The 13233-nt window shown below is 61.0% G+C and overlaps 1 protein-coding gene across 3 annotated transcripts in view; it reads right to left on the bottom strand.

Moving 5' to 3' along the window:
* CDH23 (cadherin related 23) overlaps positions 1-13233 on the bottom strand; it is a 361784-nt gene that overhangs the window by 306468 nt on the left and 42083 nt on the right. For all 3 annotated transcript variants that reach the window (XR_011382433.1, XM_070057798.1, XM_051823796.2), the window contains exon 3: positions 10245-10322. Coding sequence is in view for 2 of the 3 variants with exons in the window: in XM_070057798.1 (XP_069913899.1) it covers positions 10245-10322 (78 nt within the window). In the remaining variant the exon portion in view is untranslated. The remainder of the gene's footprint in view (positions 1-10244; positions 10323-13233) is intronic.

Raw genomic sequence — 13233 nt, 5'->3', positions numbered from 1 at the left:
CAGCAGTAGTGGCATTGTGGCTGCAGCCCACAGGACCGCCGAGAGGGCATCTGTCTGTCCCACTGCCCGCGGGGGTGGGGGCGGGACTGTGCCGTCCTGGAGAAAGGCAGAGAGGAGGCGAGGGCTGTAGAAGGAGCCGGACCACTGGGGCTCTGCAAGTTGTCCCCCCAGCTCTCCGAAGGCAGAGGAGAAGCCTGGCTCTGTGAGGGCACCGAGGCCCCAGGGCCCTGGGCCGCACAGACCCAGCCACCCCCTCGCTGACCGCCATAGCCTCTGAGCTGCACTGACCCCCTCCCCCACTCAGGCACTCTCCCCACCCCCCGACTGTGGTACCTGGGAGGCACCTAAGCCCCTGTTCCAAAGTTCAGGTCCTAGGTTTGCCCCATCCCCACCAACCCCCAGAGCTGCATGGGCAGTGCCCCTGGCCTTCCTGCTGCAGCTGGAGCCCAACAGTCACACAACTGTGCCTCAGTCTCTCCATCTGTAAAATGGGGCTCTTTGACCAGAACACGGGTCATCAAACCATCCCACAGGGACCCCCCCCCCCACCAGGGGCTCACCAAAGCCCCTTCCAGATGCCCTGGGTTGGGGGTGAAAGCAGAGCTGGGGAATGCAAGGTGTTTTCAACCAGTTCTCTGAAAACACGTATTTTAGAAATCTGTGCCTGGATGCCAAAACACGTCCACACCAAAACAAACACTGCAATCCACCGTCCTGGTCCTAGAGCCCTCTGGAGCTCCCTCTCCCTCTCCCGCCCCCGCTGCCGGCTGTGAACTTCCACCCCGGCCGCCACCGCCCGGGACTCTTCCCAGTGCTGGTGTGGGTCAGTCCAGCGGGATGGGGCTGCTGTCTGGTTCACAGCCCCAGTACCAGGAACAGTGCCCAACAGAGCAGAACCCAGGACGGCGTGTGCCAAATAAAAGGATGAATCCAAACACACTCATGCACGTGTCTCCGGGTACAGCTGGGTGAGGCGTCTGGGAACGGCTGCACCTGCCCACACGACGCCACAGCTAGAAGAGAAGTTGACAGTCCTCCTGCCTGTGGAAAAGAATGAGCAGGGAGCTGGGGAGTTAGTGACGACTGCCTATCACTAACAGGCGGTGTCGGTGCTGCTCTCCTGGCTGCCGGGTATGCAAACATGAAAGCTTCTACTATTTTTGTAACTTTTTAGTAAGTCTAAAATTAGTTCCAGGGGCCGGCATGGTGGGTAAAGCTGCCACCTGCAGGGCCAGCATCCCAAACAGGCTCCAGCTGGAGTCCCGGCTGCTCCACTTCTGATCCAGCTCTCTGCTATGGCCTGGGGAAGCAGTGGAGGATGACCCAAGTCCTCGGGCCCCTGCACCCATGTGGGAGACCCAGAGGAAGCTCCTGGATTCTGGCTCCAGCCTGGCCCAGCCCCGGCTTTGCAGCCATATGGGGAGTGAACCAGTGGATGGAAGACTGACTCACTCTCTCTCTCCCTCTCTCTCCCCTCTGCCTAGCCCTCTCCATAACTCTGACTTTCAAATAAATAAATAAATGTTTATTAAAACTATGGTTAGTTCCAAATAAAAATTGAAAAAATAAGGGATGGACATTTGGCAAAGCAGGTAAAGACCCTACTTGAGACACACATATCCCATACTGGGGCCCTGGGTTCCAGTCCCAACTCTGTTTCTTACTAATGTGCAGCCTGGGAAGCAGTAGGTGATGCTCCAAGTCCTTGGGTCTTTGCCACCATGTGAGAGACCCGGATGGAATTCCAGGCTCCTGTTTTGGCCTGGCCCTTCCCTGGCCGTTGTAGGCATTTGGGAGTGAACTAGCAAGATCTCTCTCTCTCTCTCTGTGCCTTTCTTTTTCTGACTTTCAAATAAAAACAAATTAATTCATTAAAATTCATAAAATGTAAGCCCACTAGGGTACTCCAGTGCCCCTAATGCGTGGAGGGGTCCATTGACGGGATCGGGGGAGATCGGGTCTCTTCCTGTCGCACACGGTGTGTTATTTTAACATGTGCTGTGTGCAAACAGTGCCTCTGTCCTGAGCTTTTGCTGTCTCTGCATGGGGTGCCTCTTGTGCCCCCACCTCCCTGTCTTTGGAGATTCCCCCACTGGGAGCAGCTGGTGGGGGTGGAGCCTCACTCTGCACCCCCACACCCACAGCTGGAGCACAGACACAGGCTATGTGTGTGGCCAGCTGGGCACTGCTGCGTTATCCAGGAGCGGGAGGATTCGCACGTGGCGGCCACAGCGAGCGCACAGCCAGACTGGCCACCTTCCAGGTGTGGTCCCCGGTTGTCAGTTCCGAGAGCCTCTGAACGGCCCTGCAGTAGCCTGGCCAGCAGAGGTAGGTCCTCCCTTGGGAGGCTGGAAGCCCATGCGACACATCCGATGTCCCCTGACACACATGTGTGCAGGGGTTAGAAGCCAGCAAGTGGGTCTGAATAAGCCAGCGTGGATGTGCCCTGTGCCAGATGCGATTCTGAGAGTTCACAGTTTGCTCACTCAATAGGCTCAGAGACCCAAAGACTGGAATTCGGGATGATCGTCCCCACTTCACAGACAAGCAAACTGAGCCCGTGACTAGTGATGGGCAGATTGGATTAAAGAGTGGCTATCAAATTGCCCAGTGAGAGGCCCTTAGCAGAGAGGAACCTTCAGGTGGGGGCCAAAGCACGGGTGGGGAACACAGACTGGTGTCCACCCCTGCCCCGCCGGTGCAGACCTCAATTCCAACCAAAGGGGAAGATTTCCCACCCCTGGCCACACTCCTGTCTAACACGGCTGGCACTGCACAGGCAGCCAGGCCTGCCAAGAGCACACAGCCCACTGGACTTCAGACACACTGGCTGTTCACAGCCACAGCCCTCTGCACCCAGGGTTCCCATAGCTTTGCACCTGGCCCTCGCCAAGGAGTGGCTCTGGGATGCCACAGCCCCTCGTGTCTATATCAGTCCTAAAGAACCCTGTGTGAAGAGAAAAATACTTCTCACCCTGAGGCTTCTTCCCTTTAAAGAAGCAAGGGGCTGGGGCCAGCACTGTGGTGTAGTGGGTAAAGCCGCCGCCTGCAGTGCCAGCATCCCATATGGGCGCTAGTTTGAATCCCAGTTGCTCCACTTCTGATCCAGCTCTCTGCTATGGCCTGGGCAAGCAGTACAAGATGGCCCAAGTCCTTGGGCCCCTGCACCCATGTGGGAGACCCAGAAGAAGCTCCTGGCTTCCAATCAGCGCAGCTGCGGCCATTGCAGCCATTTGGGGAGTGAACCAAAGGATGGAAGACCTCTCTCTCTCTCTGCCTCTCCTTCTCTGTGTAACTCTGACTTCGAAATAAATAAATAAATCTTTAAAACAAAACTAAACAAAAAAAAAGAAGTAAGGGGCTGGGGGCCGGCGTGTGGCACAATGGGTCAAGCTGCCACCCATGATACCGACGTCCCATACCACAGCACCAGTCTGAGGACAGGCTGCTGAGCTTCTGATCCAGCTCCCTGTTAATACCCCTGGGAAAGCAGCAGAGGTGGCCCAAGTGCTTCGGCCCTTGTACCCATGTGGGAGACCTGGATGGAGCTGCTGGCTCCTGGCTCTGGCCTGGCCCAGCCCTGACCATCACCCCCATTTGGAGAGTGACCCAGCAGATGGAAGCTCTGTATCTGTCTCTCCCTCCTGCTGTCTTGCTGTCACTCTGCCTTTCAAATAAATAAATAAACCTTAAAAAAATAAATAAACAAACAGGGGTGAGGGGCAGGCCTGTGACGTGGGGGTTAATATGCCTGTGTCCCAGAAGCAGAGCACCTGGGACCAACAGCCAGCTCCAGCTCCTACTAATGCACACCCTGGGAGGCTCAAGTAGTTGGATCCCTGCCACCCACATGGGATTCAGCTCATGGCTCCCTGCTTTGGCCGACCTCTGGCCCTTGCAGGCACTTGGGGAGTGAACCAGCAGATGGAAGGGCTGTGTGGGGGTGTGTGTGTGTGTGTGTGTGCGTGCGCATGCACCCGCCTACCTCTCAAATAAGGAGGGGAGGGAGAGAAGAGGGACATGAGGGAGAGAGGGGGAGGAACAGGGCCCGGGAGGCGGCCCCGCCCCTTCTGGAGCACCGTATGCAGAGACCAGTCCCAGAAAGGCCCACACCTCTGCGAGATTCCCCTCTCACGGCCCCTTCCACGCCTTCGAGTCTGAGCCCGACTGCCTCATGCCCCCCACACACACACCATGCATCGGCTGCCCACTCAGCCCTCAGGGCCCACTCCACGCCGTGGGAGGCGTCGGTGTGTTTGCAAACGCACGGCTCCTCCGTAGGCCGAGATGCTGACACGGGGCCAGCCCACCCGAGAACTACTCTCCCCAGGTCCAGATGAAACAGCTGGGCATTGATGGAGTTTGCAGAGAGATTAATCAGCATCGAGTGGCCGCAGTGCCAGGCGCTGCCCAGGCCCGACCCAGCCTCAGGTACTCCCACCGCAATGGCTCCCGACAAGACTAATTCACCCGCCGAGGTGACTAGCCTGGGCAGCACCAGCTCTGCCATGACTCTGGACGCTTGGGCGTGCTGGGGACTTGGCCTGGGAATGGCAGCTCCACGTGCACCCGCCTCGATGACAAACGGAGGGACAGGGAGGCGAGGGGAGGGGAGTCGGCCAGTTGTCCACATCTGCCGGGGCCACCCTGTGCCCGGCCCCGCGTGTGACACAGACGATGGGGAGGCCTGGCTCGTCCCTCTGTGTGCAGGAGTCAAAGTCGCCTCTGTGAGTCACGGGCACCTGCAGGAGCCCTGCCAGGGGCACCGGTGGGCAGGGAGAAACCACAGCTGGCAGGAGCGCTCTGCACTCTCGCGCTGTGTATAAGCGCCAAGATGCTCGCTCCAGGGTCAGCATTAATCACCTTAATAAGTCAAAAGGAACAGCCCCACGGGAGGTCAACTCCAAATGACCTCAGTGTGCCCAGTGCTTTCCTGGCAGCGACAAGACCCACGCAGGTGCGGCGAGAGGGAACTGGGGACCCCTGAGCTGCTCCTTGAGCACTGAGCTGGAGCTTACCAGACAGGGAAAGAAACGGGCACTCCCGGCGGAAGGAACGGGATGAGCAAAGGCACTGTGGTGAGCTGGGAGGGAGGCACCAGGTATAGAAGGTGTCGGCAGGGCTGGAGACCTGGGGGTTCCCGTCCTTCCCGGAGGCACTTGGGGGGCTCGGGTAGGGAGGCCATTAGCAGTGGGGAGGGGGACTCTGCCTCCTCCAGGGCCTGAGGTCTGAGGGTGGCAGCCGAGGTAACGGTTCCGTGTCTCCAAGCCAGGCTCGCGCTGCTCCCTCCCCAGGGCCAGCCAGTGCTCAGTGCCCCTCGGGTCCCCAGCAAATGTGCCACATCCAGCTCCAGCGGGCAGCCGGGATGACAAAATTACAAGCCCCGGCACGGTGCGGGCCTCGCCACTCACATGCTGGCACGTACGGCATCTGTGCCATCTGCAGAAAGCACTCTCCCGGGCCCGCTCCCGGGGCGGCCAGCCCTCCCTCATGATCAGGGCTCCTGCAAGGGTGGCGGGCGGGGAGAGTCCCCTACCCTCTCATGGAGCCCAGGCGTTCCTTCCTAAGGGACCCCGAGTTCCAGGCACAAACCAGGTACAGGGCAGGGGACGCAGACAGCCCAGTCACCTGGGTGCATCCACAGTCCAAGATGATAGAGAGTGACTGGCACGAGCAGAGGGGAGGACCCGGCCCCCGACAGCAAAGGAAGCAGCACCTTAACCCATGCCTGGAGGGGCCCAGGAGGGCTGCCCAGAGGCGGCAGCTTCTGGGCAGGCTTGCTTGATGAATGGAAGCTCATTAGGTTCCAGCATGGCCCCTGGTGGTGGGAGGGGGAGGGGCGAGAAGTGAGAAGACTCGGGGACTTTCCTAAAGGTACACCCAGTGGGATTTCAGGGTGACTGGCTGGGGGTCGGTAGGCAGGGACCAGGCATGGCTCTGGCCGGGGTCGATGGCTGGGTGGAAAGGCTGCTGGAGGGGCAGGTGTTTGGGGGAAGGTGGAGGGCCGCGTGGGCCGGGCTGGGGTCAGGGCGGTCCCCTTACTCAGGGGAAACACGGGGGTGGGGGGGGAAGGGGATCCCAGGGGTTGCCAGCGCAGGGTAGTGTGTAGCGGCACGAGGCTGGGCGAGGGCACTGTGGGGTGAGACGGCGGAGGAGAGGTGAGAGTCCTCCAGGGTCGAGAGCTGGAGGGGGTGTGGGAGCACAGAGGCTGAGAAGGAGAGGAGGGTGGCGAAAAAATCAACTTCTTGGGACCTGCATTGCAGTGTAGCAGTTAAGTTGCTGCCTGTGATGCCAGCATCCTGTATGGGTGCTGGTTCGAGTCCCAGCAGCTCCACTTCAGATCCAGCTCCCTGCTCATGGCCTGGGAAAGCAGCAAAAGATGGCCAAGTTCTTGGACCCTTGTATCCATGTAAAAGACCCAGAAGAAGCTCCTGGCTTCAGCCCAGTGCTGCCTGTTACGGCCATTTGGAGAGTGAGCCAGTGGATAGAAGACTTTCTCTCCCCTACCCCCTTCTCCGTAACTCTGACTTTCTAAATGAATGAATGAATAAAATCAACTGCCACAGGCCTGAGACTTTACCATCAGATTCAGCAGTGTGGAGGCTGGGGGTGCACTTGGCTTGGGTAACACTGGAGAGGTGTTTGGAGGTGATTTGGGGGCAGAACTGTGCCCATCCCTCACCCTACAGGTGCCCTGAGGCTGTTCACTGCTCACAGCCAAGGCCACAGGGTAGGGACACCAACCAGCCTGCCCAGGAACCGAGCCACGGCTCTGCCCTCGCCCGATCGCACACAGCCAGCCCCGCCTCTGATGCAGACTGATGTTCACACCGGGAGCAAGACCAGGGGCCCTGTCCGGGGAAGCAGGCTACTTAATGACATCATTTGGCTTCTGTCTTCCCTGGGAGGAGATGGTCTTCAAGTAGCTCATCAGGCAGAGGGAAATGGAGCCCGAGACAGGTGCAGAGATAGCGTGGGGATCTCGGTGGCCGTGCCAGGCCCCCGTGCTCTGCTCCCTGCCCCTGGCGCACTCCCGGAAATGTGAAGAAGAGGCAGGTTCAGGAAGTCTGGGTGGATCCGAGTCCCCGTCCCTAACAGGAATTGCATTCACATGGACAGAGCCCACAGCCACACTTGACCTCCAGTTCTTAAAGCAACTTAAAAAATGGATGAATGCAGGAAAACGCTCAGGACGCAGTCTTGACAGTGCGGCCGGCACAGCAGCGTCCGAGACTCTAGTCTCTGGGATGTGCTCCATTCTCAGGGCCCGGGAGGCTCCAGCTGTCAGGTCAGGCCCAGCAGACTGGCAGTCCAGACAGGCCCACGCGTTCCTCCTCACCGGGTGTCCGAGCAGGCGCTGGAGGGTCAGCCCCAGAGCTGGACACCCATTCTGCCCACAGCTCTGGCCTCTGGGAGCCGACACTGGCAGCCGGCTTGGGCTCCACCTCCAGCTACTGGCCCTGACCCTGACCCTGGACGCAGCTTAGCCAGTGGCTGGCAGGATGGCCCCGCCAGCCATTCCTGGCCATATATAGGCTCTCCCTAAAGGTGCACACATCATCCCAGGTGTAGAGGTTCTGGAGTTTGTGGGATTGTATGGGAACTTCCCTCCAACCCACTGAGGGGAGTAGCCCATTCCACAGATTGGAACACTGAGACTCAGAAAGCAAACAGTTAGCGAGAGCCAAGCCCCAAAGTCAAATATTTAGACCCCACCCCCACCCCCATCCCACATGGCAAGCGAAAGGCCAGTCCCCTGGACTGGAAGCCTCTACCCTCGCCATCACGCTGGCTGCTGCCAGCCAGGGCATGCACTCACAGAGCCTGCCCTGTCCACATGAATGTACGTCCACCCTCTGTACTACCCAAAGCCACACAGGTGCCAGTGCTCAGTGAGGGGCTCCAGACCTGTTTCACCTGAGGGCCTGGGAATGTCCAGGGCTGCCCAGGCTGCTCAAGCCAAGGCCCAGGGGCCCATCTTTCCAATGCCTCCTCATTGGCGACACGGAGCAAAGTGCCGCGCTATGCCCAAGGTCACACAGCAAGGACAGCAGCTGCATCCGGACCTCATCCCACGCTGCCCTCATGCGCATGCAAGAGGCAGGCAAGAAGTTGGGAAGGGGTCGGGAGGGGGTCGAGCTGGCCAGGGACCCATCCCCTCCCAGCAAGAAGAGCAGAGCTGTCTTCCAGCTCACCGAGCCCCTCCCCCTCCCCCTGCCCCAGTCCCACAGCCCCCCGGAGCCAGGGATCAATCCCAACGGCACTAGACAGATGCCCCTGCTGTGACTGCCAAGTGCAGCCTTAACAGAGCCGGGGCCCTGGCAGCTGCTCCCGGAAGCCGATCGATGCTGGCGTCTGCAGAAGACGATGGCGAGCCGGAGCCAAAGGTAATGGTGCAGAGACTGCTGGAGGGCTCGCTGGGCAGGCACACGGCCCAGGGCTTGTCACGATCAGCACTGGCCAAGGTGTGCTTCCCGCCGTTGCCATCGGAGGATGCCATGCTCAGGACTGTGCGTGGCACTGTGGGGTCAAGTAGAGGCCCTGCTCACCCCAGAGGGGTCTTCACTTCCGCCAGCAGGCCCCAGGTCAGCGAGGAGCTGGCCACGCCCCTGCCTCAGCAGCCTACCCCTGCAAAGGAGTCTCCGCTAGCAGATGAGGCCCAAAGGGAGGAGGGACCACGCAGGAAGCAGCAGAACGAACGGGAAGGTGCACCTGCCGGGTTCTCCACCACGTTCCGAAACCCCTCCGCCTCTCTGCCCACCAGAGCTTAACCAGGCTTCCCGCTCAGTCCCAAGCACCCCAGGCCCTGGTTTTGTTACCTGCCCTTCTGGTTGCCCCAGGACCTCCGTCCCCAGGCCTGGCGCCCAGGGGCACCCGGTCAGCCTGACACTGACAACTGCTGCACAAGCGGCGATGGGCGCTGCTCGCCACGCACCAGCTCGGCCACACACACGAGCTGGGGGCCCGCTCTGTGGTGCCACGCCAGTGCTGCGGAGGGCAGGACACAGCTGTGCAACAAACCCAGAGCCCCCAGCTTCCCCCACCCAGTCCTGAAGGCTGTGTGCAAACGGCTCGGAGAGTTCCCCAGAGACTCGCAAGGGTGCCAGCTGCAGGCGCAGGGTGAGCTCTGCCTTTGGATGCATCCCAGGCCACCTCCTTCCTGGATGGCCCTCGAACACCCAGATCCCAATCACCAACCTCACATCCATCTGCAGCCCACGGATCCGTCACCGCTGCCACTGGAGTCCCGGCCGTGAGGACAATCCCACAACACACACCTGCCGCGCCCGGCCTCCCCTGCAGGACAGCCTACCCCAGGGGGGCCCCCACAAACAGCAGGGCAGGGCCTGGGCCACCTGAGGCCCCCACCTGAGGCCGCAGAGATGTTCTGGGAAGGGCTGAGTGTCCACTCCACCGCGCACCTCCGCGTGGATTTACAGGAAGAGCCTTTGAACGGACCCGATGGCCACAGACCTCAAGACCACGCCCCTCTCCGAGCCAGGGTCCCGTCTCATTTTCAGCTACAAGTGAGGCTTCAAGAAGATGCCCCACACTGCTCCAGACGCCCGCAGCCCCCAGCACACAGCTCCCACCCTTCACCCGCCGAGCATGAGGAGCCCCATAACGAGAGGGTCAGGGGTTTGCATCCGCAGGGGTGGAGAGGGAGGAGCCTCTTCAGGTGCTGCTGTCTGCCCCGTGCCCCCAGACACACGCACCTTCCTCCCTGCACAGCTGCCAGCCACACAGCTGCAACTCCGCCCCCATCTCCTGGGAAGCTTTGGGGTCCCTACAGCTGAGCTAGGGCGATGGGTAAACACACCCAGACCCGGAAGCTGCAGGCGTCAGAGCCAGGCCCCCCCCAGCAGGCCTGGATGTCTCAAGCTAGGGGGGTGGGGAGGCACAGGACGCTTCTGGTCGGACGACAAAACCAGGCATACTCGGCGCAGGCAAACGCAGCGATCAGAGAGGTGCACACGGCCACAGAACGAGCTCCGTCACAACAGCTGTCCACGAGTGCCCACGGGCACGTGCACTGCAAGCCGAGTGACGTCCACATGTCACACTCGCCTCTGCTGGAACAGGCCACCGCCGGGGGCGCTGAGCATCCCATCTCCGGAGCACGCGAGCAGGGCCCAAGGAGCGCCCCGGAAGACGGTCCAGTAGCGGGTGGAAGACGGACTTCCCCTCCACGACCCCCTGCCCCTGTGCCACCCCGTGTGCCCGCCGGCCCCACGCCCACTCACCGACAGGTGTGTCCTCGCTGATGAGCAGGTACGTGTCAAAGAAGTGGTTGATGAAGAAGGGCAGCCGGTTCACCTGGGCTGGAAGGCAGAGGACAGGGCGTCACACGCGCACCGGCTCGCCAGCTCCCTGCTTTCTCTGCTAGGGCGGCACACAGTGGGGCTGCAGCGGGCTCTGAGCCTGTGTGCGGGGCCAGCGTCCACTTCCCAGGCCCCTGGTCCTGCCCCAAGGCAAGTGGGGAGTAGTGGCAGGAGGCAGGATGGCAATGTCGGGCTGCAGGTCAGCGGGGCCCCCAGGCAGAGGCGGCTCCGGGCCTGGTGCACCCTGAGAGTCACTCTGAGCGTCCCACACATGCGGGCATTCAGAAGACTTTGTGCAAAAAAAAAAAAAAAAAAAAAACCACCAGCGTGCAACAGCGCACTGGCCGACCGCACTGCCTGCGTGGTGCCGCCATGATGCTATTTTCAGTGCTTGGGACTGAATCAAAGGGCTGATGAAAGGGAGCCTCGCCTGTTTCTTTTTGCATTTCAAGCATGGCTCCTGCCCAGTTTCCATTCCCGCCCCGCGCATGTGCTACCTTTCTGTTGGTCAGGGGGGTCCCAGACTGAATGCTGGCCCCGCGGGGACCCTGGAGCCACAGCACAGCCCACACTCAGCGGAATGTATAGCGAGAAGCAAGCACCAGCTGATCCCGCAGAATAAACCGGAATGATATTCACACTGACAGGCCGCCGCCGCCGCCGGGGCCCATGCTCCACGCCAGCCTCCTGAGTGGAGCCCTGTGGCCCGGCGACGGCCAGCGCAGCCCCAGCGCACTGTGGACAATGACGGCCAGAGGGCCAGCAACTGCCGTGCAGACAAAGCCGTGCCCAAACAGTCACGGGAAATGGGATTGCAAGATGAGGCTATTCTGGTGTGAAACAATTTTGAAGTCCTCGCATAATTTTTGCACGCTGCACGTTTTCCACGGACTCTGAAGACCCCTCGCTTGTGTCCACAGCCGGCAGAAGTGCCGGCCACACAGCAGCCCGGGTCTCAGCGCCTGGGTGGAGAGCTGCATACCACTCCCGTGGCTTCCAGATGGGGGCCAGCACTGATGCCCGCAGCGGCCAGGGGACTTGGCACCTAAGAGGAGCCCCCGGCTAAGGGGTTAGCCTCAGCTGTCCCCAGCAGGCACGCGAGGGCACTTCCAGGGGGCAGCTGGCTCACTGGCCGCTGAGCTGTGTCGGGGGCTCCTGGAGGGACCTGCAGGTGCCCAGGACCCAGGCAGAGGGTAGCCTCCCCCCCTCCCCGCCCCCAGTTTCTGCCTTCTGCGGCTCCCTCAGAGTTAGTGCCAAGTTCCAGAGAAGCTGGAACCAGAGTGGAACACCTCGTCTTCCCTCCCAAGATGCCTGCTGGGGGGACAGGGAAGGATGAGGAGACCCCGGCACCTTTCCTCCCCGCCCAGCCAGCTTGTTCAAGCAGCTGGGCTGACGCCATTTCTGGCTCCTCTCTTGTTTCCTAGCCGGGACTGCCAGTTCCTCTGCCTTCATGCACTGAACTCCTATTCATCCTTCAGATCTCGTTTTAAACGTGCCTTCTTCCAGGAAGCCCTCCCTGACCACCTCAAACACGCACTTGCATGTGGGCTCACATCGCCATCTTCTCAATCCAGAAGCACAATTGCCTCGGAGGGGCTGGTGGTCCAGGGCCACTTCTTTTGTGAAGCCTCCTGGTGCTACCTTCTAGCCACGCGATTTCCCATGCCTCAGTTTACTCAAGTGTAAACTGACAACAAAAGTAGCACTTACTTCCTGGGCAGCCCAAGGATTAAAGGAGATTACATACATAAAGCGCTTAGCACCGTGCCTCCGGAACACAGCAAGCACTCGATAAATGGAAGCTATTCTTGACCCTGGTATGAATAAAGAAGCCTCCTTCAAAGCCCTAGAGGGGAAGGCTTTTGACCCCCGCTGGGGGCCTCAGGCCCTGGGTGCAGGGGAGCAGAGGCGGTGGGCTCGGGCTCAGCAGCAGGCGGGAGCTGCCGGGGTGGGGAGAGCTGCCGGGGTTGGGGGGAGCCAGCAGGGAAACAAAGCCGCATCCCCTGCAGGAGCGCTGCTCCTTTGTCGGCTGTGTTTCCCAGGACCTGCCGACACTCGGCACAGGCAGCCGGGCTCAGGCCACAAGCCCAGCAGGACCCGAGCTCCCCGAGGAGGCAGGGGGCCCGGGGGTCTGGGCCAGGGCAGCGAGCGGGGCAGACAGGGCCCTTCCTGTCCTCAACACCATTTGCAAAGCATGGAGTCTGTGTGCTGCGCTCAGGGCCAGCCACAGCGCAGGGAGCCAGCCAGCTTTAAATACGGAGAGTCCTGTGCAGGCCTGAGGAGAGACGAGGCCAGGGGAGGGGAGGGGAGGCCACACTGGCCATCGGCGAGGTGGGAATAGGGGCCAAGATCTGGGGCGCCGATGCAGGAGTGACCAGGCACCGGAGCACCAACCACACGGCTCTACCCGCTGGGGGGGTCCTCTCAGGGTGTGAAGGACCCCAGCAGGTGGCAGGGCCCAGATCCAGACGTGGCAGCCCGACTCCGGGCCCAGGCCTCTCTCCCCAGGCTGCAGAGCAGCAATGGGGGCGTGGGGGCAGGAGCTGAAGGCACAGTGGCTCCCACCCGGTGTGTGCCATGGAGAACACAGTGTCCCCCTGCCGTAGAAGGGACCAGGGAAAGAAAGGGCAGCAGCTCTGTGCTCTGGCCTAGGGCACAGGTGGAGGACTAGGGGGCCAGGGCGAAGGTCCAGAGGGAGACGGCACAGGAGACCACTCACCCTTCAGTCCCCAAGGAGCCACCGCCCACCACGGGCAAGGAGCAAGACCGGCCACTTGGGATGGGGACAGGGAATGGGGGCTGTTGCCAGCAATGACAGACAGGAAGGCATGCTAACCCACAGGGGGTGCCACAGCATTGCTGGGCAGCCTCGGGCAACTTGCTCAGCTTCTCTGTTCTTTGTGCCCTGTTC

This window comes from Oryctolagus cuniculus, chromosome 15 (genome assembly GCF_964237555.1).
Source record: "Oryctolagus cuniculus chromosome 15, mOryCun1.1, whole genome shotgun sequence".
Classification (NCBI taxonomy): domain Eukaryota; kingdom Metazoa; phylum Chordata; class Mammalia; order Lagomorpha; family Leporidae; genus Oryctolagus; species Oryctolagus cuniculus.
The sequence above is the reverse complement of the archived record's forward strand: the minus strand, read 5'-3'. Positions and strand labels throughout refer to the sequence as shown.